Raw genomic sequence first — 23601 nt, 5'->3', positions numbered from 1 at the left:
ACTGTGATCCTTCTGTCTGAGCCTCACAAGTACTGGGATTACAAGTGTGCACCACTGTGCTTGGCTTCTTTTAATTAATTAATTAATTATTATTATTATTATATATATATATTTTTGTGTGTGTGTGTGTGTACTGGGGATGGAACCCAGGGGTATTCTACCTCTGAGTTACAGCCCCAGCCCTATTTTTTATTCTTTATTTTGAAACAGGGTCTCAGTAAGTTGCAAAGGGCATAAGTAGCTGAGGCTGTCTGTGAACCTCGATCTTCCTGTCTCAGCCTCCGGAATGCTTGGGATTACAAGTGTGCGCCACTACGCCCGGCCATATTTTCTATTTTGAAACAGTCTTTAAATTGCTGGGGCTCTTATTAAGTTGCTGAAGCTTGCCTCAAACTTGGGATTCTCTTGTCTCACCCTCCCAAGTACTGGGATTACAGGTGTAAGCCACTCACTGGGCTTGTTTAGTTCTTTTACTGAGAGTACAATGATTTTTTTTTTTCTTTTCTTTTTGTATCAGTGGCCTTTTCATGTGTTTCCTTTCTGTCATGAAGGTTCTCATACCCTGATTCTAACCTTGTGAAAAGTACGGAATCTTACCTTGTTGCTTTTATGATTCCCATTTCAGGTTTCTCTGGAAACCCCCCTGGTAAGTGTGGAGGAGGCGGGACACTCTGACCCAAGACAAAAGGCCTGTAGCTTCAGCCAAAGAAAATAAACCTTAGGAGGGAGAAGCAAAACAAAACAAAACAAAACAAAAAACCGTCAGCTGTTCAGCTGTTCCTGAGAATAGCCCGCAGTGGAATCTACAGAGAGAACAACTAATGTGAGTGAGGAAGTGACTGTGTGTGGACTGTGGAGACAGTAAGTCACGTGGGCCCTCAGGGCCTGGACTGGGTTAGGAAAAGTTGTACTTTCGGAGGTGAGGTGTTGAGAAGGGAAAAGTGAATGTGGTCTGGAGCGTGGCCTTGGCTCCACGGGGGTGTGCTTTCCTCTGGGGCCATCAGGGAGCTCAGCCCCTGTGTTCCGCCAGGGGAAGGTACAGGGTTTGGCACTGAGGAGGGTAACCTGCTGGCTGGAGCGGCAGAGCAGTGGCCTTGATTTGTCTTTTGGAAGATTTAAAAACCAAAAAGCATAAACGTTCTGGTCCTTCAGCAATGCTTTCTCTGAAGAAATACTTAACGGAAGGACTTCTCCAGTTCACCATTCTGCTGAGTCTGATTGGGGTGCGGGTGGACGTGGATACTTACCTGACCTCACAGCTCCCCCCGCTCCGGGAGATCATCCTGGGGCCCAGTTCTGCCTATACTCAGACCCAGTTCCACAACCTGAGGAATACCTTGGATGGCTATGGTATCCACCCCAAGAGCATAGACCTGGACAATTACTTCACTGCCCGGCGGCTCCTCAGTCAGGTGAGGGCCCTGGACAGGTTCCAGGTGCCAACCACTGAGGTAAATGCCTGGCTGGTTCACCGGGACCCGGAGGGGTCTGTCTCTGGCAGCCAGCCCAGCTCAGGCCTCGCCCTCGAGAGTTCCAGTGGCCTCCAAGATGTGACAGGCCCAGACAACGGGGTGCGAGAAAGCGAAACGGAACAGGGATTCAGTGAAGATTTGGAGAATTTGGGGGCTGTAGCCCCTCCAGTCAGTGGAGACTTAACCAAAGAGGTTAGTGGCCCTGTGGCGGGTGGGTGGGGCCTGGGGGGTTGGGGGTGAGGTGGGCTGGTCCTGAAGGACTGTGATCACAGCACTAAGCCCTGTAAAGAACCAGTTAGGTTCTAGGGGGCCTCAGGCACTGTGCTTAGATAGGAATGGGTTGAATTGTCTGACTTTCAGATTAGGGGTTGGGAGCATTTTTCTTTATTGAACCATTGATCCACCTCTAAATGTACTGTCAGGTCAGTGGGAGGTTCCTAGAACATGCCTGTGTGTTTACTGCCTGGATTTCAACATGACTGCTGGAAGCCTGAGGTGGGGGAGGGTCATGTTGTGATGGGTTTGGATGCAGTGTATATCTGTTGCTAAGACACAAAGAGTGTGGCCTCTTGCCTTGTACCTCCTGCAAGATCAAAAACATGCATATGTACCCTAAAGTTCTCCTTTGAGGTTGGGCCTGTTGTAAAGTCCAGATAATTCAGCTCTGTTGGGTCTGAGCCAAGGAGTAGAATTGATAGTTATTCTTGGCCAGGAGAGGCCAAGGCTCCAATTCTTTGCTAAGGCCCACTGCAGAGAGTAGGGTGGAGAAGGCTGGAAACTAGAAGAGAAACTATTCTACTGCCCAAGTCAGCTGGCTCTGTGCTGTCAGAGGTGATCTTTAGCTTGTCACATGCCTAACATACTCTTCTGGGCAGAAAGGGATGTAGTTCTTTGCCTTTAATGATACAAATGGCTACTGCTGCCTCTACTTCAGCTAGATGCTAAAACGATTTGCCATCCAGCCTGAAGGAGTCTGAGAAAAAAACTTGCTGCACTCCTTCGGTCTGTATGGTGTGGGGCTGGCTTTTCCAGGATGGGGACGTGGACGCACATGTTAGAGCTTGGCTCCTGCTCACCTGGTCAGACCATGTTTTGCCTGCCTTCCTGCATTGAATGAGCCTATTCCGAACCTCATTTCTCTTGACCATTAGTGACTGGCAAAGAATGTGGCTTGTTCTAGGCCCACAGTCCTCTCCCCAAGGTGGTCCCTCTCCCCAGGGTGGCAATATCTGGATACAGTTTTGGTTGTCACAACTTGGTACAATTGGGGTACTATTGGCATCTAGTGGGTAGAGGCCAAGGGTGTTGCCTAAAATCCTAAACAGCATAGGACAGCCCCCAGACCACTGTTTTATCTGACCCCAATTTTCGGTGGTGTTGAAACTGGGAAACCCTGCTCTCTGCTTAGCTGGCTTTTTCTGGATCTGCTGTGAGAGATGCTAAGATTATGTTATCCTGGAGCCGGGAGCATTTCTTGCCTTTCAGGGCCTCTCATCTTAGATTCTTGCAGTGATCCTTGGAACCTTATTTCTCTTCTGCTTCCCCTTTCTCTGCCCTCCAAGTGACTTCAGTCTTGGCTCAGTGTTCTCACGTGTGTTCCTGGCCCCTGGTCCATGCTCTCAACCCTGGGGATGTGGAATGGGTTTCTCCTGGGAACCCTATGGTATAGCTCCATTCCTGTCCCTGTGAGAGCTCTCTTGGGATGGAATGTGGGATATTTTAGATAAAACTGTGATGGAATGGGAGGCGACTTTGACCCTGATTTCTTCTGTTTCTTGGCCCTCATGAAGGTCATGCTTTCCCTGACCCCAGGCCTTTGGGAGGTGGGGTGGGTCAGCATGAGGGGCCCAGACTGGGGAGGGGGAAGGGAGGGTTATGATGTGTCTAGAACAACATTTCCTCAGCAACTCAGGGATAAAAATACCCAGGTCCAGAGCATGTGACAGGCACTGCTGGAGCTGGTATTATCCCTGGGGTGGCAGTGCTCCCCCGCTGCCAGGCCTGTTCGATGGACAGCCATAGCCTAGGCCCTTGTCAGGGATAGGATTCCCCTCAAGGTTGGCACTTTGCCCAGAGCAGGGGGAGGCCTGTTTACAGCTCTTTGCAGGCTAGGAGCAGGCTGTGACCAGGGAGAACACTGTGTCTCTCTGCCCTGACCTTCGGCTTTAGGGGAGCAGCATCTAAAAGGGAGCTAACTTGCCCCAAGAAACCAACCCAGGGGGCTTTAAAGTGGGACCCTGATTCTGCCAGGGACAGCAGGAAATCCTTTTTAAAAGCTGGGGTGAAAGAGGGAGTGGGAGGCATATTATGGCCAGGATATTGCTTAGCACCTGTCTCCCCAAAGTCCTAGGTTTCAGGGTTGTGTCTCCCCTTCCTTCTCCTTGGGTCGGGGGGAGATGGCTTTCCCCTTTCCTCTAGTCTGGATGGTTTTAGGGTGATACAGCTCCTGGCTTTTTTTTTTTTTTTTTTTTTTTGTCTTGGGCGCTTTGGGCTCGTGCCCAGCCTGACTTAGGATCCCTGGCCTTAAGGACTGGCTGCAGCCTTCCTAAGGAACAGGAGAACTTCTGACTTCCCAGCATAGAATCTGGGTTCCCGGTGAAGCTGCAGGAGGAGTGTCTGCCCGGTCCTGAGTGGGCTGGAGAGCAAGATGCGGCAGGCGGGTGGAGAGTGGCACCCCTTCCCCCAGGGCTCTCTCACTGCGCCATCCCAGCTGACTGACTGGGCTGGGTGGGGCTGCCCGCCCCTGGGTGCATCTCCTCAAGGAGACGGAGGCGGCCCTGGGATGGGCTGGTTCCTTGCGGCAGCTTCTCCAGCTGCCCTGGTGCAGAGATTGGTTCCCATCTGCAGCTAGGTAACAGGCGGTGGGAGGGGATTGGCTCCTTCCGCATCTCCAGCGGAGACTTGGGGGAGGAGATTGGCTCCCGGCGCAGCCTAGGTAACGACAGTGGGAGGGGATTGGCTCTTTCCGCAGCCCAGCTGCTGACCTGGGGGAGGGGATTGGTTCTCTGCAGCCTCAGCAGTGACCTGCGGGGTGGGAGGGGGAGGGGATTGGCTCCTTGCTGCAGCCTAGGTAACAAGTTTGGGGGGCCTGGGGAGGGGGAGAGGGAGGAGCGGGAGGATAGGCCCAGGAGGGAGCTTGCTTTCCTCTGCAGCGTGAGCACGGAGCATGGGGTGGGAGTCCCGTCTCACTGCAGCCTCTGCGGTGAGCTCAGGGTGGGGGCTGCCGGGAGCCTGAGTAGAACTGGGGTTGTGAGGTGGGAGGGGGCTGCTCCAGGATGGAGGAAGGGGGCTGGGCTGGGCCGCCCAGGCAGCAGCACGGGCGGGGCACCCTCAGGCCCCTCGGAGCTAGCAAGGGGCCACCCTTCCAGCCTGGTGTGCTCCCTGCAAGCCAAGAGCTCCTTGCAGCCCCCTGCCCGGCTTCCAGGCGCCGGCTGCCCTGGGGCTTCTCTCACAGACCATGACCCGCCTGGACCGCAACTCTCACGGTGGCGGGGGCCATGCCAAAGGCAGCCGGCCCCTTAACTCTTTGCTGGCTGGTCACCGGGTGGCCCAGCCCCCCTCTGCTTCTGGGTCCTGGGCTTCTGTTCAGGTTGGTGTATGGTGGAAGGCTGAAGGGGAGAGGTCCATGTGGGAGGTCTTGGTCAGGGAGGTTTAAGATGGGCAAGGGTATGTATAGTACCTTACGGCTATGGAGGTGGGACTAGTCAGGATACTGCTCTCTGCAAAGTAGGTGTTTGCTTTTCAATGCTGAATGGAAGGCAACACTTGGGGTTCTTTAGGTTTGTGGGGAGTACTCCGTCAGAGGGAACCGCATGTATAGGAAGCCCAAATGGCTGTCTACTGGGGTTCTGTGGTGGCAGTGGGGGTGGTAGTTGGTGCAGGAACTGCTGAGGAGTCACCGGCAGAGCGAGAGGGAGGTGTTTTGATGCCCAGCGTGGCAGTGGGAACTGAGCAGCGATGGGGGTATGTCCTTGAGTGGGTCGACCGATGGGGAGTCAGTGAGACCTGGGGTGTGGTAAGGAAGGGAGGGAGCGAGCCCTAGTGTGAGGAACACGGGCAGGCCTAGGCAGGGGTGGGGTGCCCAGTTGGGATCATCCGACTGCCCAAAGCTCCCCTGGGATGGAGGCAGCTTGCGAGGATCAGCTGAGCTGGGCGTTTGTAGGGATGGCTCTCGAGGTGAGTTGTGGGTCTTCAAGCTTACTCCTGCTGTCAGCCAGGGAAAGCGGAATGGCTGTAGGAAGGGCTGGAGCAGCTTCATATTGTCATTGGTTGCATCAGGTGGTTGGAGATGCAGGGATTTTCCTCTCCAGGCCACCCCACCTCTTTATGCAAATGCAGTGGCACCACAGGCTGATGCAAGCCTGGTCACTGCTAAGCAATTCTGCCCAGAGTTTGCCCTTGTTTGCCAGGGCCAGCCTCCTACAAACCAATTTTCCAGGGGTCCCATTCCCAAAAGGAGAGGCGTTTCCTGCTTCCTAGAGCAGGGGTGAGGTGGACCTGACCATTGGCCTGGGTGTCTCTGGTCGGGAGTGAGCAGACCTGTGTGGTAACAGTGATGCTAGTGGCTTTTACTAGTAGCTCTCTTTTGGGGATGAACAGTGCCTGAGAACAGATAAATGAAGCCTCCTTGGTGCAGAGAAACCCAGGGGTAAAGGCAGCAGGTATAGGGCTGGGATTGGCCCCACCCAGGATTAACTAGAGTGACACTGGGAGGGACCCTTGAGGGACAGGACAGGAAGGGGCCCTTGGGACCTGAAGCTAAAGTCATGGTGGTCTGTCTTTCAGGACATAGATCTGATTGACATCCTTTGGCGGCAGGATATTGATCTGGGGGCTGGGCGTGAGGTTTTTGACTACAGTCATCGCCAGAAGGACCAGGATGTGGATAAGGATCTGCGAGATGGAGGAGAGCAGGCGGACACCTGGGCAGGCGAGGGTGCGGAAGCTCTGGCCCGAGACCTGCTAGTGGACGGAGAGACTGGGGAGAGCTTCCCTGCACAGGTACCGCTCGCTGCCTCTGCCTACTGGCCTTGCTTCTCCCTACACCCCCAGGACTCATGAGGCTGGAGTTCTTCCAGGAATTTCCCCTTGGAGGAGGCAGGTGGTGTCTGGGGTGGATCTGAATATCTATTTTGGGTTGAGGTCTGTAAGTCACAGTGGCTGGGCTGCGGAAGGGGGAGGGGATGGTGGCAGAGCCAGAAGGGCCGGGCCTTGGCAGCTGACAGTGTAGAGGAGCCAGAACATCTCGATTCTTCCTGCTTTTTCAGGGCGCTTCCACTTTCCCTTCTGCCATCCCTGAGAGTTTGGGACTTGGGGCCTGCCATTATCTGGGAACAGGAGGGAGACTGCGGGCCTACAGCCACACTGGGGAAGAGGTGTCAGGCCCAGGCAGCCAAGGCCCAGGGCAGTCAGACTTACAGTTGCTATTGCCACAGGTGCCTGGTAGGGAGGACCAGACAGCCCTGTCCCTGGAAGAGTGCCTTAGGCTGCTGGAGGCTACCTGCCCCTTTGGGGAGAACTCTGAGGTGAGCAGGACCAGGGAGACCCCACCAAATAAGCAGGCAGGCTGCATGGGGCATGCTCCTTCAGGGCTGGCTCTTGGTTCTGGCCTTGTCCTGGCTGCTGGGAGTGAATTCAGAGGAAAGAAGAAAACAGGAAGCCGGTAGTAGTGGCTGGGAGGAAAGCAGAAGGTGGTCTTTCCTTCCCCCTTTGAAGTGTGTGTTCCACTCTAGTTCTCAGCAGACGTCGCCAGCATAACAGAAGCAGTGCCTAGTGAGAACGAGCCCCCTGTTCTTCAGAACAGCCTCCTGTCTCCTCTCCTGACTGGGACAGAGTCGCCATTTGATTTGGAACAGCAGTGGCAAGATCTCATGTCCATCATGGAAATGCAGGTAGGGCTGTCAGAATAGCAGAGAGCTTCAGGGTTTTGTGCAAGGGGACCTAGCACACAGTCTACTTTTTTTCTAGAGGGACAGAGTAACAATTCTCTGGTGGATCTCTAAGAAAGTGGGGACAAAGGCTGGGTGCAGTGATGCATGCCTGTAATCCCCGTACTGGAGAGACCGAGACAGGAAGATTGCAGATTCAAGATCAGCTTTAGCAACTTAGACCCTCAGCAACTTTAGTGAGGCCTTGTTTTATTATTTATTTATTATTATTTTTAATGACTATTTTTGCAGTGCTGGGAATTGAACCCAGGGGGTACACCCCTATAGCTCTATTTTTATTTATTTTTATTTTTTATTTTTTTGGTGGTACTGGGCATAGAACCCAGGGGCATTCTACCTCCGAGCTACACCCCCAGGCCTATTTTTTTATTCTTTATTTTAAAACAGGGTCTAATAGCCGGGCGTGGTGACGCACACTTGTAATCCCTGTGCTTGGAAGGCTGAGACAGGAGGATCGCACAGGTTCGAAGCCAGCCTCAGCTACTTAGTGAGGCTCTCAGCAACTTAGTGAGACCCTGTTTCCAAATAATATAAAATAGGTCTGGGAGTATAGCCCGGAGGTAGAAAGCCTCTGGATTCCACCCCTAGTACCACCCAAAAAAATAAGTAAGTAAATAAAAATAAATAAAAATAAAACAGGGTCTCACTGAGGTGCAAATGACCTCATTAAGTAGCTGAGGCTGGCAGTGAACCTTGATTCTCCTGTCTTAGCCTCCCAAATGCTGAGATTACAAGCGTGCACCACCACGCCCGGCTTCCGTAGCCCTATATAATCATCATTTTGTGTGTGTGTGTGTGTGTGTGTGTGTGTGTGTGTGTGTGTGTGTGTGTTTTACTGGGGATTGAACCCAGAGGCATTCTACCCTTGATCTGCACCTCCAGCCCTGTTTTATTTCTTACTTGGAAACAGGGTCTCGTGTTGAGAATATCACTACTTGATGAGGCTATCCTTGAACTTGTGATCCTTCTGTCTCGGCCTCCCAAGTACTGGGATTACAGGCATGTGCTGCCAGGAGTGTGTGAGTGTGTGTGTGGGGTACATGGGATTGAACCCAGGGGCATTCTACCTCCAAGCTATACCCCCAGCCCTGTTTTTTATTCTGTATTTTATTTATTTATTTATTTTTTGCGGGTTTGGGGATGGAACCCAGGGGCATTCGACCTCCGAGCTACAGCCTCTGCCCTATTTTTTATTCTTTATTTTGAAACCGGGTCTCACCTAGTTGCAGAGTGCCTAAGTAGCTGAGGCTGTCTGTGAACTGTGATCCTCTGGTCTCAGCCTCCCAAATGCTGGGATTACAAGCGTGCGCCACCACGCCCGGCTTATTCTGTATTTTAAAACAGGGTCTCAATGATTTGCAAAGGGCCTCACTAAGTAGCAGAGGCTGTCCGTGAACCACAATCTTCCTGTCTCGGCCTCCCAAATGCTGGGATTAAAATCGTGCGCCACCTTACCTGGCTTCCCAGCCCTATTTTTTATTTTTATTTTGAAATAAGATCTCACTAAGTTGATGACAGTCTCATTACTTGCTGAGGCTGTCCTTGAGCCTGCAATCCTCCTTTCTCAGCCTCCCAAATATTGAGATTAAAGATGTGTACCACAATGGCCAGCTTTTTATTTTTATTTTGGAAAAAAAAAAAAAGGCTTGCTAGATTGAGTCAGTCTCACTACTTGCTGAAGCTTCCTTTGAACCTGTGATCCTCCTGTCTCTCAGCCTTCCAAGCACTGGGATTACAAATATATACCTACATGCCCAGCTTTGAGACCTTGTTTTATTTATTTATTTATTTATTTATTTATTTATTTATTTATTTATTATTTTGGTGGTACTGGGGTTCCTGGAAGCCCTTCTACCTCCGGGCTACACTCCCAGACCTATTTTATATATTTTTTATCTGGAAACAGGGTCTCTTAAGCCAGCGAGGCTGGCTCCGAACCAGCGCAATCCTCCTGTCTCCGCCTCCCAAGTGCGGGGATTACAAGCGTACGCAACCATGCCCGGCTATTTATTTTTATTTTTAAATTAATTTTTTTTCAGAACTGGAAGTTGAACCCAGGGGCATTCTACCTCCAAGCTACACGCCCAACCCTATTTTTTAAATTTATTTATTATTTTGAAACAAGGTCTCACTTAAGTTGCAGAGGGCATCATGAAGTGGCTGAGGTTAGCCTCAAACCTGTAATCCTCCTCTCTCTGCCTCCCCAAGTATTGGGCTTACAAGCATGTCCCACCACGCTCAGCTTTGAGATCTTGTGTTAAAAAAAAAAAAAAAAATAGGGCTGGAACATAGCTTAGAGATAGAACATCCTTGATTTTAATCCTAAGTACCAAAAAGAGAAAGAAAGAGAGAAAGAAAGTGGGGACACTGAGAGGAACCTGTCTGGGTGTCTCCTTTTGGTCTTGGGTTGGAGTCAGGGTGGGGTTCAGGTTAGCACTCAGGATTGAGCCTTCCAGTGCAGGGCTGGCCACCTACAGGTACCTTCTTTTCCTCCAGGCAGGTAGTCTCTTGGCTGGATGCTTCTGAAGTTCAGCGTTAATGGTAGCTGAGGATCACACAGTCTGGGTCTTTTCACTGTGCTAACTTGGCAATAAAGAGTTGTGCTATAGCTGGGCATGGTGGGGAACCCAGCATTTGTGAGGCTGAGACCAGAGGATCGCGGTTCACGGACAGCCTCAGCTACTTAATGAGGCCCTCCGCAACTCAGTGAGACCCTGTTTCAAAATAAAGAATAAAAAAATAGGGCAGGGGGTATAGCTCAGAGGTCAAATGCCTCTGGGTTCCATCTCCAGACACACACACACACACACACACACACACACACACACACACACACACACAAAGAGTTGTGCTAGTTTTTTTTTTCTTTTTCTTGATAATAGTGATTGAACTCAGGGGCATTCTAACTCAAAGCTATACCCCCAGCCCTATTTTTTATTCTTTATTTTGAAACAGAATCTCACTAAGTTGCAGAGGGCCTAAGTGGCTGAGGCTGTGAACCTGGATCCTCCTGTCTCAGCCTCCCAAGTACTGGGATTATAAGCATGTGTCACCAGCAGTGCTAGTGTTTGTTTCCTCTCCAAGGTGGGGGAATCTAGGCCCACCTGGCAGGAGCTGGTTAGTTCTTCATTGAGGTAGAACCCAGGTGAAGGAACCCGTTTCTTTCAGGTCTAGTTGCCCAAGCTGGGCCAGGAGCCAATGCGGGGTTTTGCTTTCTGTTCTCTTCTCAGGTGCTCAGGCAGCTGTGATCCTGGGGCTGCAGGGTGAGGGTACTGGGGAAGGAGTCTGCTCTTAGTGAATTGTGTTCTTCTCCCTCCCAGGCCATGGAAGTGAACACATCAGCAAGTGAAATCCTGTACAATGCCCCTCCTGGGGACCCACTGAGCACCAACTTCAGCCTTGCCCCCAACACTCCCATCAATCAGAATGTCAGCCTGCATCAGGCGTCCCTGGGGGGCTGCAGCCAGGACTTCTCACTTTTCAGCCCCGACGTGGAGAGCCTGCCTGTAGCTGGCAGCTCCACGCTGCTCCCACTGGTCCCCAGCAATTCCACCAGCCTCAACTCCACCTTCGGCTCCACCAACCTGGCAGGGCTCTTCTTTCCACCCCAGCTCAACGGCACAGCCAACGACACAACAGGCCCTGAGCTGCCTGACCCCCTGGGGGGTCTCTTAGATGAAGCCATGCTGGACGAGATCAGCCTGATGGACTTGGCCATCGAGGAGGGATTCAACCCCGTACAGGCCTCCCAGCTCGAGGAAGAGTTTGACTCCGACTCTGGCCTCTCCTTGGACTCCAGCCATAGCCCTTCCTCTCTGAGCAGCTCTGAAGGCAGCTCATCTTCCTCCTCCTCCTCCTCCTCCTCCGCTTCTTCTTCTGCCTCTTCTTCCTTTTCCGAGGAAGGTGCGGTTGGCTACAGCTCTGACTCTGAGGCCCTGGATCTGGAAGAGGCCGAGGGTGCAGTGGGCTACCAGCCCGAGTATTCCAAGTTCTGCCGCATGAGCTATCAGGATCCGTCTCAGCTCTCCTGCCTGCCCTACTTGGAGCATGTGGGCCACAACCACACCTACAACATGGCGCCCAGTGCCCTTGACAGTGCTGACCTGCCACCACCCAGCACCCTCAAGAAAGGCAGCAAGGAGAAGCAGGCCGACTTTCTGGACAAGCAGATGAGCCGGGATGAGCACCGAGCCCGCGCCATGAAGATCCCCTTCACCAATGACAAGATTATCAACCTGCCTGTGGAGGAGTTCAACGAGCTGCTGTCCAAATACCAGCTGAGCGAGGCCCAGCTGAGCCTCATCCGGGACATCCGGCGCCGGGGCAAGAACAAGATGGCGGCACAGAACTGCCGCAAGCGCAAGCTGGACACCATCCTGAACCTGGAGCGCGACGTGGAGGACCTGCAGCGCGATAAGGCCCGGCTGCTGAGGGAGAAGGTGGAGTTCCTGCGGTCGCTGCGGCAGATGAAGCAGAAGGTCCAGAGCCTGTACCAGGAGGTGTTTGGGCGGCTTCGAGACGAGAATGGGAGGCCCTACTCACCCAGTCAGTATGCGCTCCAGTACGCGGGGGATGGCAGCGTCCTTCTCATTCCGCGCACCATGGCTGACCAGCAGGCCCGGCGGCAGGAGAGGAAGCCAAAGGACAGGAGAAAGTGAGCCTGGGGCGGCGGGGTGACGCTCACCAAGGTGGAAACTGGAGAAGGGCTGGGCCTGGACCTGGACCTACAACGGGGACTTAAATGCCTTCTTATCCAATATATCTTCTCAGATGGGATGACTGCGGGTCAGTGTACAGGAAGAGGTGGGCGCAGGTGCTGTCTGGGTCAGCCTCCCCCATTGGGGTAGGAAGCAGCCAGACCATCTGGGTGGTTGGGGCCTCACCCCTACCCTCTTACCAAGAGAGGAGGGTGGTGCTGGCATCGCTGGAGGTGGAGGAACTGCGCAGAGCGAGGGTTGACAGGGAAGGAAGGTAGAGAAAGTCTCATTCCAGGAAGGGAGGAAGGAAGGGAGGAAGGAAGGAAACCCAAAAAAATCAAAGCAGTCAGAAAATCAAAAGGAAGGTTCAGGTGGGCTTTGGCCAGGATTCCAGGCGGTAGGTTTGAGTGACTGGTGGGCCTAGGTTACTGGTGTGATAGGCCCCATTTCACCCAGGGGGTGCACAGACACCGTGTGTGGGTGGGGCTTGTTGGACTCCTCTGTTCCTTGCACCCTGGCACCCCTGAAGGGCAGTTCCTGGATGTGTCCTGCAGTGCTTCAGTTGAACGGGAGCCCTGGGGACCCAACACTGGCTTGTTGGCTTAGGGCCAGAGGGCAGAGGGAACAGAAGAGGGTCGTGAGACCCTCACAGCAACCCCAGCTCCAAGCATGTCACTCACTCCCTGCCATCGCCATCCCCCTCCTGCCCCAGCCCGAGCTGAGGCTCCCACTGTCCTCCAGGGCCTGCATGGAGTGCTGCCCTTCCATCCCACGGCCTGGCCTCGCCGCATCCCCAATGGCCGCCTGGGGCTCCGGGTGGGGTGTGTGCTGTGCTTGGGCCTGGGCCTGGTCTGCTGGGCGCTGCGCTGAGGCGAGGGAGAAAGCACAGCCAGCTCCAGGCAGCTGCCAGCACAGCCCAGGAGCGGTCCTTCCCCAGGCCTCTACCTGCCACCACTGGGCTTGTCACTGGGGAAACAGCCCACAAGAAGCTAGGCCTCTTAGAATTTCTTGCGCTTTGATTTTTTTTAAGGGCTTGCGCCCTGTTTCACTTATAGGGTCTTAGAATGCTTGTGTTCAGTAAAAAGGAGATGCCCCAATATTCAAAGCTGCTAAATGTTCTCTTTGCCATAAAGACTCCGTGTAACTGTGTGAACACTTGGGATTTTTCTCCTCTGTCCCGAGGTCTCGTCTGCTTTTTTTTGGGGGTTTCTTTCTGGGAGAATGAGAAGTGCATGTCTTAGGGGCTGAGCGCAGCCTCCCCAGGCCCTGGGCCATAGATAGCTTCCAGCCTGCCTATGGCCTGCCCATCGTAGCCAGGACTCCTGGAGGTCGGCTTGGGGGAGGCCATGAGGGGAATGCCAAGGTGGCCAGCTGGCTCAGGACCACGGTGTCTTCATTTGCCACTGTTTGCTACTGCGGCCCTCCCCTCCGGGCTCTGGAGTACTGTCTGCCCCAGACTACAGGAGGGAGTTGGGGGAAGCACTGATGCCCCTCCCAAGGGGAGAGGGAGGTTCCTAACTGAGCAGTAGGGATAGAAGGTGAGAGCCTGGGAGTGCTTTTTATAAATTATTTTCCTTGTAGAATTTATTTTTAATTTATCTCTGTGACCTGCCAGGGAGAGGAGAAAGAGAGATGCTGTGAGCACATGACAAAATAAAATAAAATGGATGATTCATTCTCAAGTGCAGTTTTTCCCCACTTTGAATTCAAATTGAGAGTAAAGGAGACAGGTTGGGGGGTGGCCTTTGTGTGCCAAGGCAGAGCTGTGGGAAGGCTGGTGGGAGCAGGGAGGCTGACAGTGGGGAGTTTGAGAAGACAAAAGGCAAGAGCACCTCTTCACAGCATTTGGCAGCTGAACCTTTCAGAGGAAGGACCAGAATTTGGGGAGGGAGAGTACTAGGGATGGAACCCAGGGTGTCCTACCTCTGAGCTACCCCCCACCCCTTTTTATTTGGAAATAGGGTCTTGCTAAGTTGCTGAGGCTGGCTTAAAACCTGCAATCCTGTCTCAGGAGGAGGTATCACTGGCCCGACTCTTACCTATCTAGTTGCTACAAATTACATTTTTAAGCATGTGTGCTCGTTTTTCTAGTAACTTTACCTGCAAAAGGGCCTCAGAGCCAGAGCTACAGAACAAAAGTGTGAAGCCAGGGCTTAAGACTGGAAAGAGAAAACCTCCCTAGCTAAGGTGACCAGAATGTTTTCCCTCAAACACCTGCTCTAGACCAGACACAGTGATGCACTCCTGTTATCCCAGCTACTCAGGCTGAGGCAGGAGGGATGCAAAAGTTTCAGGCCCACTGGGGACACTCAAAATATTTTTTAAAAGTGCCGAGGATGGCCAGGCGGTGGCACACGCTTGTAATCCCAGCGCTTGGGAGGCAGAAACAGGAAGATCGCACAGGTTCGAAGCCAGCCTCAGCAACTTAGACCCTGTTTCCAAATAAAGTATGAGATAGGTCTGGGAGTGTAGCTCGGAGGTAGAAAAGCCTCTGGGTTCCATCCCCAGTATCATAAGAAAAAGTGCCGAGGATGAAGCTAGGGGTGGTGGTGGCACATCTGTGTAAACCCAGTACTTGGGAGGCTGAGACAGGAGGGTCACAGGTTCAAAGCCAGCCTCAGCAACTTGTGAGGCTCTCCAAAACTTAGACCCTGTTTCAAAATAAAGAATAAAAAATAGGGCTGGGGTATAGCTCAGAAGTAGAATGCCCCAGGGTTCAATTCAGTGACACACACACAATGCTGGGAATGTAGCTCAGTGGTAGAGTCCCTGCCTTCGTCCCATGTGTCAATTCCCAGTACTGGGGGATAAACTTCCCCCAAATCACCTTAAAGATGCCCGTGCTAATCTTCAGCCACTCTAGAGCTTTAAAACTTCCCTTGGGGGCCGGGCGTGGTGGCGCTTGTGTGCTTGGGAGGCAGAGACAGGAGGATTGCCCAGGTTGGAAGCCAGCCTCACTGGCTTAAGAGATCCTGTTTCAAAATTAAAAAAAAAAAAAAAAAAAAATAGGTCTAGGAGTGTAGCCCGGAGGTAGAAGGGCTTCCAGGAACCCCAGTACCACCAAAAAAACCATATGTATATATTCCCTTGGTGGGACTCCCACTCACCTCTCGGGGGAGTGTTTAGTAAAGCACCTGGTGTCTGTGAGATTATTAGACAAAGGTTAAGAAGACCCGTGACCTTGAATTCCAAGCACCAAATGTAACTTGGCTCACTTTAAACCTTTAATGACAATGTCTGAGATGTCCTGAAGGGTGGGATAGAGTTCTAAGATTTAACATTGATTTCTCTTTGGTTTCAATCTACAATCTTCTTGTCTCTATTTGGGAAGGGTTGGTCATAGCAAATGACCTCTTCCCTAACTAGGAACTGGAAGACATCTATAAGCCAGCTTGAGTCTTAAAGGGGAGAAATAAAATGACTAAAAATGAAATTTGCAAAACCTTAGTTCATGCTGGCAATTAAATACAAATTTATATAAAAAGGGATAAGCTGAGAAGTAGAACTGTTTTGTGGCCTTTCTCTCTGCCTTTTGCTAGAATGTCTCATCTGTGTGTCCTCATCTAAGCACCTCCCACCCGAGATGGACAGATTTGTCCAGGGTCATGTTGATTCGCTGGGGCATCAGGCTGAGTTGGTCAGCACTGCGTTGGGGCTGACCTCGTTTAGCGCCTCTATGCTCTTCCTGTCAGGAAGATAGGAGGGCTCAGGCCTGTGGGAGGGTTGCTACCACTAACCCATCCCTAAGAAATGAGAAGAGAACCCAGGCGTGATGGCGCAGGCTTGTGATCCCAGTAGTTGGGAGGCTGAGACAGGAGGATTGCAGGTCTGAGGCCAGCTTCAGCTACTTCATGAGGCACTCTGCAACTTAGACCGTTTCACATTATAGAATAAAAAATAGGGCTGGAGTATAGCTTGGAGGTAGAATGCCCCTGGGTTCCATCCCCAGTACCTTTATTTTTTGGTGGTAATGGGGTTCCTGGAAGCCCTTCTACCTCTGGGCTATACTCCCAGACCTATTTTTATACTTTATTTGGAAACAGGGTCTCCTAAGCCAGCACGGCTGGCTTCCTGCTCGATCCTCCTGTCTCTGCCTCCCAAGTGCCGGGATTACAAGCGTGCGCCACCACGCCTGGCTCCCCAGTACCTTTATTTATTTATTTATTTTTTTATCTTTTCTTTTTTTTAGTTTTGAAACAAGGTCTTGTTAAGTAGCCAAGAGCATCACTGAGTTGCTGAGAGCCTCAGTGAGTTGCTGAGGCTGGCTTTGAACCTGCAACTCCTCTGTCTCAGCTTCCTAAGTACTGGGATTGCAAGCCTGTGTTACCACCCCAGTACCTTTAAAAAAAAAAAAAAAAGCTGGGCAGGTGAGGTGCACGTTTGTAATCCCAGTACTTGAGATGCCGAGATGGGAGGATCCCAGGTTTACAGCCAGCCTTGGCAACTTGGTGAGGCCATTTCTTTTTTTTTTGTTTTGTTTTTGCGGGTCTGGGCATGGAACCCAGGGGCATTTGACCTCCGAGCTACACCCCCTGCCTTATTTTTTATTCTTTATTTTGAAACCGGGTCTCACCGAGTTGCAGAGGGCCTCACTAAGTAGCTGAGGCTGTCCGCGAACCATGATCCTCCAGGTCTCAGCCTCCCAAGCGCAGGGATTACAAGTGTGCGCCACCACGCCTGGCAAAAGCCCCTGGATTTAATCCTAAGTACTGCAAAAGTAAATAAATAAAATGGCTGGGGGTATAGCTTAGCGGTAGTCTGCTGCTGGCCAATCCCCAGAACCACCATCACCACCACACAAAAACCTTCAAATCTTTAGCAGAGGAAATGAAACAATGGGATAGTGCCCAGAGCCAGCACAGAGTCAGGACTGGCATGACCTTAGGCCATGCAAACAGCCAGCAGGGCAGGTTCAGTCTTAAGTCAACTAAAAATTTAAAAATTTGCAGTAAACATGGCTTTGGTACTCTATCATAAGCTGTCATATAAGCCAACAGGATCACATGCATAGTAGTCCTGCCTTGAAAAAAAATTTATATATATATATGTGGTACTGGGGTTCCTGGAAACCCTTCTACCTCTGGACTACACTCCCAGATATATATATATATATATATAATTTTTTTTCTTAAGCCAGCGCGGCTGGCTTTGAACCTGTGGGATCCTCCTGTTTCCACTTCCCAAGTGCAGGGATTACAAGCGTGTGCCACCATGCCCAGCTGCCTTGAATGTTTTAACGTAGCCTATTTAATATAAATAAAGCAGAATTGTTAGCACTTTTTTTTTTTTTCCCTTTTATTCTTTAGTGGTTCTGGGTATTAAGTCCAGAAGCATTCTACCTCCAAGCTATACCTCCAGCCCTATTTTATTTTCTTGCGGTACTGGGGATGGAACCCAGGGGCATTTTACCTCTGAGCTACACCCACAGCCCTGTTTTATCCTTTATTTTGAAACAGGGTCTAAGTGGGGGAGGAACTAAGTAGCTGAGGCTGGTTTTGAACCTCCGATCCTGCTCCTCCTGTCTCAGCTTCCCAAGTACAAGCATGCACCACCATGCCTAGCTCCTATTTTATTTGGAAACAGGGTCTTGCTAGATTGTTGATGCTAGCTTTTAACCTGTTGATTCTCCTGTCTCAGCGTCCCAAGTACTGGGATTATAGGCTTGTGCCACCGTGCTGGATGCTGCAAATAGTTTATTTTTTTTGCGATACTGGGGATGGAACCCAGGGGGTATTCTACCTCCAAGCTACACCCCCAGCCCTATTTTAATTCTTTATTTTGAAACATGGTCTAAGTTGCAGAGGACCTCACTAAGAAGCTGAGGGTGTCCGCGAACATTGATCCTCCGGTCTCAGGTTCCCAAATGCTAGAATTACAAGTGCATCACCAAGCCCAGCAACTACGAATATTTTCAGTATTTCAAGCAGGTACAGTGCCACGTACTTGTAATCAAGGTACTTAGGAGGTTGAGAAAGGAGGATCACAGGTTTGTGGCCAGCCTCAGCAACTTAGGCCCTGTTTTAAAATAGAAAAATATACAGAGCCGGGGTGGGGGTAGGGCTGAGACAGAATGCCCTGGATTTAATCCCCAGTATCAAAACCAAAACCAATAAAACTTAATATTTTAGCCGTCTTACTGGCCTTTAAAAAAAAAAAAGCCTAGGAGCCGGGTGTGGTGGTGCACACTTGTAATCCCAGCGCTTGGGAGGCTGAGAAGACAGGAAGATTTTTGCTCAAGTTTGAAGCCAGCCTCAGCTACTTAGTGAGACCCTGTTTCCAAATAAAAAATAAAAGTATAAAATAGGTTTGGGAGTATAGCCCGGGGGTAGAAAAAGCCCCTGGGTTCTACCCCAAGCACCCCCCCCCCACACACACACAATGCCTAGGGTTCCCTCTGCTGGCTCCTATGGAGTAGGGCCAACTACACTTTTCATCTTATGGGGATAATTAATTATATTTCTGGTCATTTACTTTCAATATTTTGCAGTTTATTCATCAGGAATTGTATAAGGCTATGACCAATTAAATGTCATTCACATAAGGGACAAATATTAGTCAGGTGTGGTGGCGCAGCCTTGTAATCACAGCATTCGGGAGGCTGAGACAGGAGGATCGTGGTTCGCGGACAGCCTCAGCTACTAAGTGAGGCCCTCTGCAACTCAGTGAGACCCTGTTTCAAAATAAAAGAATAAAAAAATTGGGAAGGAGGTGTAGCTCGGAGGTCAAATGGCCCTGGGTTCCATCCCCAGACCCACCAAAAAAAAAAAAAAAAAAGATAAATACTGGGCAGGGATATACATACACATTTAGCAAGGAAGTAGTAACTTTTTTTCTTTTTTGTATTGGGGATTAACCCCAGAAGACTTCTACCTATGAGCAACACCCCCATCCATACTTTTAAGTTTTGAAAAAAGTCTCACTAAATTGCTAAAGCTCACTTGGAACCTGTGATCCTCCATTCAGCCTCCCAAGTACTGGGATTAGAGGCCGCGCCACCAGCCGCCATGCTGGACTGAGTAGCTTTCTGAAGGAAACCTGAATGCTGTGTACGGCCAAGCCAAGGTGATGAGCAGATCCAGGGAAACTCCATATTAGGTTCCTATCAGACTTCCTTAATCCCACCTAAAACACCATGGTACTTCAACCTGGTCATTTTTTTTTCTTTTTTTTGCAGAACTAGGGATTGAACTCAGGGACAAGCTACCTCTGAGCTACACCCCCAGTCCTATTTTTTATTTTTTTTGCGGGTCTGGGGACAAGTCCTAGGGGCATTCAACCCCTGAGCTATGCCACCTACCCTATTTTTTATTCTTTATTTTTATTTTGAAACAAGGTCTCACTAAGTTGTGGAGGGCCTCACTAAGTAGCTGAGGCTGGCCGTAAACCGCGATCCTCCTGTCTGAGCCTCCCAAATGCTGGGATTACAAGCGTGCGCCACCACGCCCAGATCCTATTTTTTATTGTTTCCTTTGAAACAGGGTCTAAGTTGCTGAAAGTCTCACCAAGTAGCTGAGGCTGGCCAGAACCTGAGATCCTCCTGTCTCCGCCTCCCAAGTACTGGGATTATAAACGTGCGCCAACACGCCCAGCTTCAACCTGGTCATTGTACCCTATGCAGAAGCAGACTACTTTGTTAGGAAGAATCCTGGCCCAGTAGTGATATCCTTTCAGTCCCCCACCACATGACCTTCGGTTGACAGAAGACTGCAGTCTGTACCACACAGCCTGGGTATGTAGCGGGCTCTCCCTCCTGGCTGGTTAAGCACACTCTATCTACAATGTTCATGCAATTCTGAAATCACATAATGATGGTTTTTTCAGCATGTAGCCTGTTAAGTGACTTGATATTTCTTCTTTTGGTATTGGGGACCGAACTCAGGGCTGTTCAATCTCTGCACTACACCTCAGCCCTATTTTATTTTTTACTTTAAAACGAGGTCTTGCTAAATTGCTGAGGCTGGTCTTGAACCCGCAGTCCTGTTTTAACCGCCTACATTAGGACTACAGGTTTAAGCAATTGCGTCTGGCCAACAACACACATTTTTGCTCTGCTTGAAGAAATAGTCTGATTAGCCAGGCATGGTGGCGCACGCTTGTAATCCCAGCACTGTGGAGGCTGAGACAGACAGGAGGATCGCACAGGTTCGAAGCCAGCCTCAGCTACTGAGTGAGGCTCTCAGCAACTTAGTGAGACCCTGTTTCCAAATAAAATATAAATTAGGTCTGGGAGTTTAGTAGCCTGGAGGTAGAAAAGCCCCTGGGTTCCACCCCTAGTACCACACACACACACACAAAATTCAAATTCAAATATTCTTTGAATATTTCTAGAAGCTAACTTAAGATATATTGTGCCTATTGGTGGTACTGGGAATGCCCATTTTTATTTATTTCTGACACCTCTGCATCGTGGCCACACTTAGAATAAAAATAGGGTCTGAGGTGTAGCCTGAAGGGAGAATGTCCTAGGCTTCAATCTCCAATCTCCAGCAATCAAAAAAAAAAAAAAAAAACCCAAAAAACTTAAATATTGGATCTATTAATGTGGCAATTGGCTTTTGAAGGTCAAACTGTCAGTGAATTACCTATCTGCATCTCTACTTTCACTGCATGCACATCCATTTTACTATTTTTCCCTGGGAGAGAATAATATTGGCCATTTTAACAGGTCAGAAATCACAGTAAAGCTGATTCCAAAAGTAAAGCTAAAACTGAATAGCACCACATTTTGGACACCTAGCAAGACTGCCATCTCACTTCAGTGCATCTGACGGTACACCACAGACCTACCACACCTCCACCCATCTCACTACATACCAGGCAGACACACTGGGACCTCTGCATAGAGAGGCCATGCCAGGCATGGTGGTGCACTCGTAAACCCAGCATTCGAGAGGCGGAGACCTGAGGACTGCGGTTCACGGACAGCCTCAGCTACTTTTCGAGGCCCCTCGAAACTCAATGAGACCCTGTTTCAAATTATATATAAAGACTAAATAATAGGACCAGGGGTATAACTCGGAGGTAGAACGCCCCTGGGTTCCATCGCCAGTACTTCAGGAAAAAAAAAAAAAAGACGGGTGTGATAGTACACACTTGTAATTCCAGTATTTAGGAGGCAGAGACAGGAGGATCTCAGGTTTGCAGCCAGCCTCAGCTACTTAGTGAGGCCCTTTGTAACTGAGACCTTGTTTCAAAATAAATAATAGCCTGGTGTGGTGGCGCACGCTTGCAATCCTGGTAATCCCAGCGCTTGGGAGGCTGAGACAGGAGGATAGCACAGGTTCGACTCTCAGCAATTTTATTTTTGGGTCTGGGGATTTGACCTCCAAGCCACACCCCCTGCCCTATTTTTTATTCTTTATTTTGAAACAGGGTCTCACTAAGTAGCTGAGGGCCTAAGTAGCTGAGGCTGTCCGTGAACTGGGATCATCCAGTCTCAGCCACCCAAATGCTGGGATTACAAGCGTGCGCCACCACGCCCTACAGACACTCTCAGCAATTTAGTGAGACTGTTTCTAAATAAAGTATACTTTATTTGGAAAGTATACTTTTCAGCAACTATTTCCAAAATAAAGTATAAAACAGGTCTGTGAGTATAGTCTTGAGGTAGAAAAGCCTCTGGGCTCCACTCTCAGTACCACAAAAAAATCCAAAAATAGGCCTGGGGTATGTGTAGCTCAGAGGTAGAATGTCCTGAGTTCAGTCCCCAGTACTTCCCTCACTGCCCCCCACCCAAAAAGACCAAGGAGCTGGGCACAGTGGTACATGTCTTTAATCCCAGCAACATTGAAGGCTGAGGCAGGAAGATCACAAATTTAAGGCCAGCCTGGCCTACTTATCCAGATTCTGTCTTAAAATTAAGGCCATGGTGGCGCATGCTTGTAATCCTAGTACTTGGGAGGCCGAGACAGGAGGATCACAGGTTCACAGCCAGCCTCAGCTACTGGGTAAGACCTTGTCTCAAGATAAAGAATAAAAAATCAGGTTGGGGGGTGTAGCTTGGAGGGAGATGGGCTCAATCCCCAGTACTGCAAAAACAAAAAACAAAACAAACAATAACAACAACAACAACAAAAGGCATGTTAAGAAGCCGGGTGCGGTAGCACACAAAATCCCAGTACTTGGGAGGCCGAGACAGGAGGATGGCAGGTTGGAGCCTGACCTCAGCTACATAGTGAGGCCTCCGCAACTCAGTGAGACCCTATTCAAAGTGAATAGAAAATAGGGCTGGAGATGTAGCTTGGAGGTAGAATGCTCCTGGGTTCAAACCCCAGTTCTGAAAAAAAAAAAAAATTCACAGTATGAGATATAGTTTTAAAGTACTATCAGGCTACAGAGTAATAAATGAAACTTTCAGCAATATTGAAGATAATACAATGTAACAATGTTTTGGGGAGAGGGGCTACTAGTGACTAAACCTAGGGACATTTTTACTTCTGAGACATACTCTAGGCTTTTTATTTTGAAACAGTATCCCACAAAGTTGATGCTGGCCTTGAACCCTTGCCTCAGCTCCCAAATACTGGGATTATAGGTGTGTGCCACCATACCTGTGATGTGACAATCTTTATAATCTCTGCAGCAATTACAAATGTTCAATAGATTATTTACAAAATTAAAATGAACGCCGGGTGTGGTGGCGCACGCTTATAATCCCTGAGCTTGGGAGGCTGAGACAGGAGGATCACGCAGGTTCGAAGCCAGCCTCAGCTACTTAGTGAGACCCTGTTTCCAAGTAAAATATAAAATAGGTCTGGGAGTACAGCCTGGAGGTAGAAAGCCCCTGGGTTCCATCCCCAGTACCACCAAAAAATAAAAAATAAAATAAAATGAAGAGACCATATAAAGACTCAGTCCAGGTATCATATTTTCATGCCTGGATTGAGTGTTAAAGAACAGAATCAAATGAGTATGGGAGCCGTTTCCAAAAGGCTGAACGTACAGGAAATAAAAAGGCAACAAAGGCCAGGAGTGGCGGCGCACGCTTGTAATCCCAGTACTTGGAGGCTGAGATCCTATTTCAAACTAAGGGGAATAAAAAAAATAGGGCTGGGGGTATAGCTTAGAGGGAGAATGCCCCTCATTCAATCCCCAGTACTAAAAAAAGAAAGAAAGAAAAAGAAAAAAAGAAAGTCTGGGGATGGTACTGCAACCTGTAATCCCAGTACTAGGGAGGCTAAAACAGGAGGATTGCATGTTAGAGGACAGCCTCAACAGGTAGTGACACTCTCTTCAACCTGGTGAGAGCATTTCAAAATTTAAAAAAGAAACAAAAAATAGGGCCATGGGTGTAAGCGCAGAGGTAGAATGCCCGTGGGCTCGATACCCAGCCCCTCCCCCCAACAAAAACCAAGAAGATTTCTGGTAAGACTTAATCAAGACAGAAATCAGGGATTATAAATCTATAGTTTTATTAAGACAAAAAATGACAGTGTGTATGAAGTTTACATTTAAACAAAATTTTCACAGAAATCTAACATGCCT

At 49.8% G+C, this 23601-nt stretch overlaps 1 protein-coding gene across 6 annotated transcripts; it reads left to right on the top strand.

Annotated features, from left to right (window-relative positions):
* Positions 1-1154: 1154 nt before the first annotated feature.
* On the top strand, positions 1155-12078 carry NFE2L1 (NFE2 like bZIP transcription factor 1; the record flags this gene model as incomplete). 6 transcript variants are annotated; one of them, XM_080712706.1, is made up of 5 exons in its annotated part: positions 1155-1664; positions 6291-6473; positions 6908-6997; positions 7205-7363; positions 10741-12078. In XM_080712706.1, 5 exons carry the CDS (start codon positions 1155-1157, stop codon positions 12076-12078), a joined length of 2280 nt encoding a protein of 759 aa, XP_080568832.1. The 6 variants fall into 6 exon arrangements, with proteins under 6 accessions (XP_080568832.1, XP_080568831.1, XP_080568833.1 ...); XM_080712705.1 differs by having other exon boundaries at positions 6258-6473; XM_080712707.1 differs by lacking the exon at positions 6908-6997 and having other exon boundaries at positions 6258-6473.
* Positions 12079-23601: the final 11523 nt, after the last annotated feature.

Source organism: Muscardinus avellanarius (genome assembly GCF_963383645.1).
Source record: "Muscardinus avellanarius genome assembly, chromosome: 16".
NCBI classification, from domain to species: domain Eukaryota; kingdom Metazoa; phylum Chordata; class Mammalia; order Rodentia; family Gliridae; genus Muscardinus; species Muscardinus avellanarius.
The sequence above is the reverse complement of the archived record's forward strand: the minus strand, read 5'-3'. Positions and strand labels throughout refer to the sequence as shown.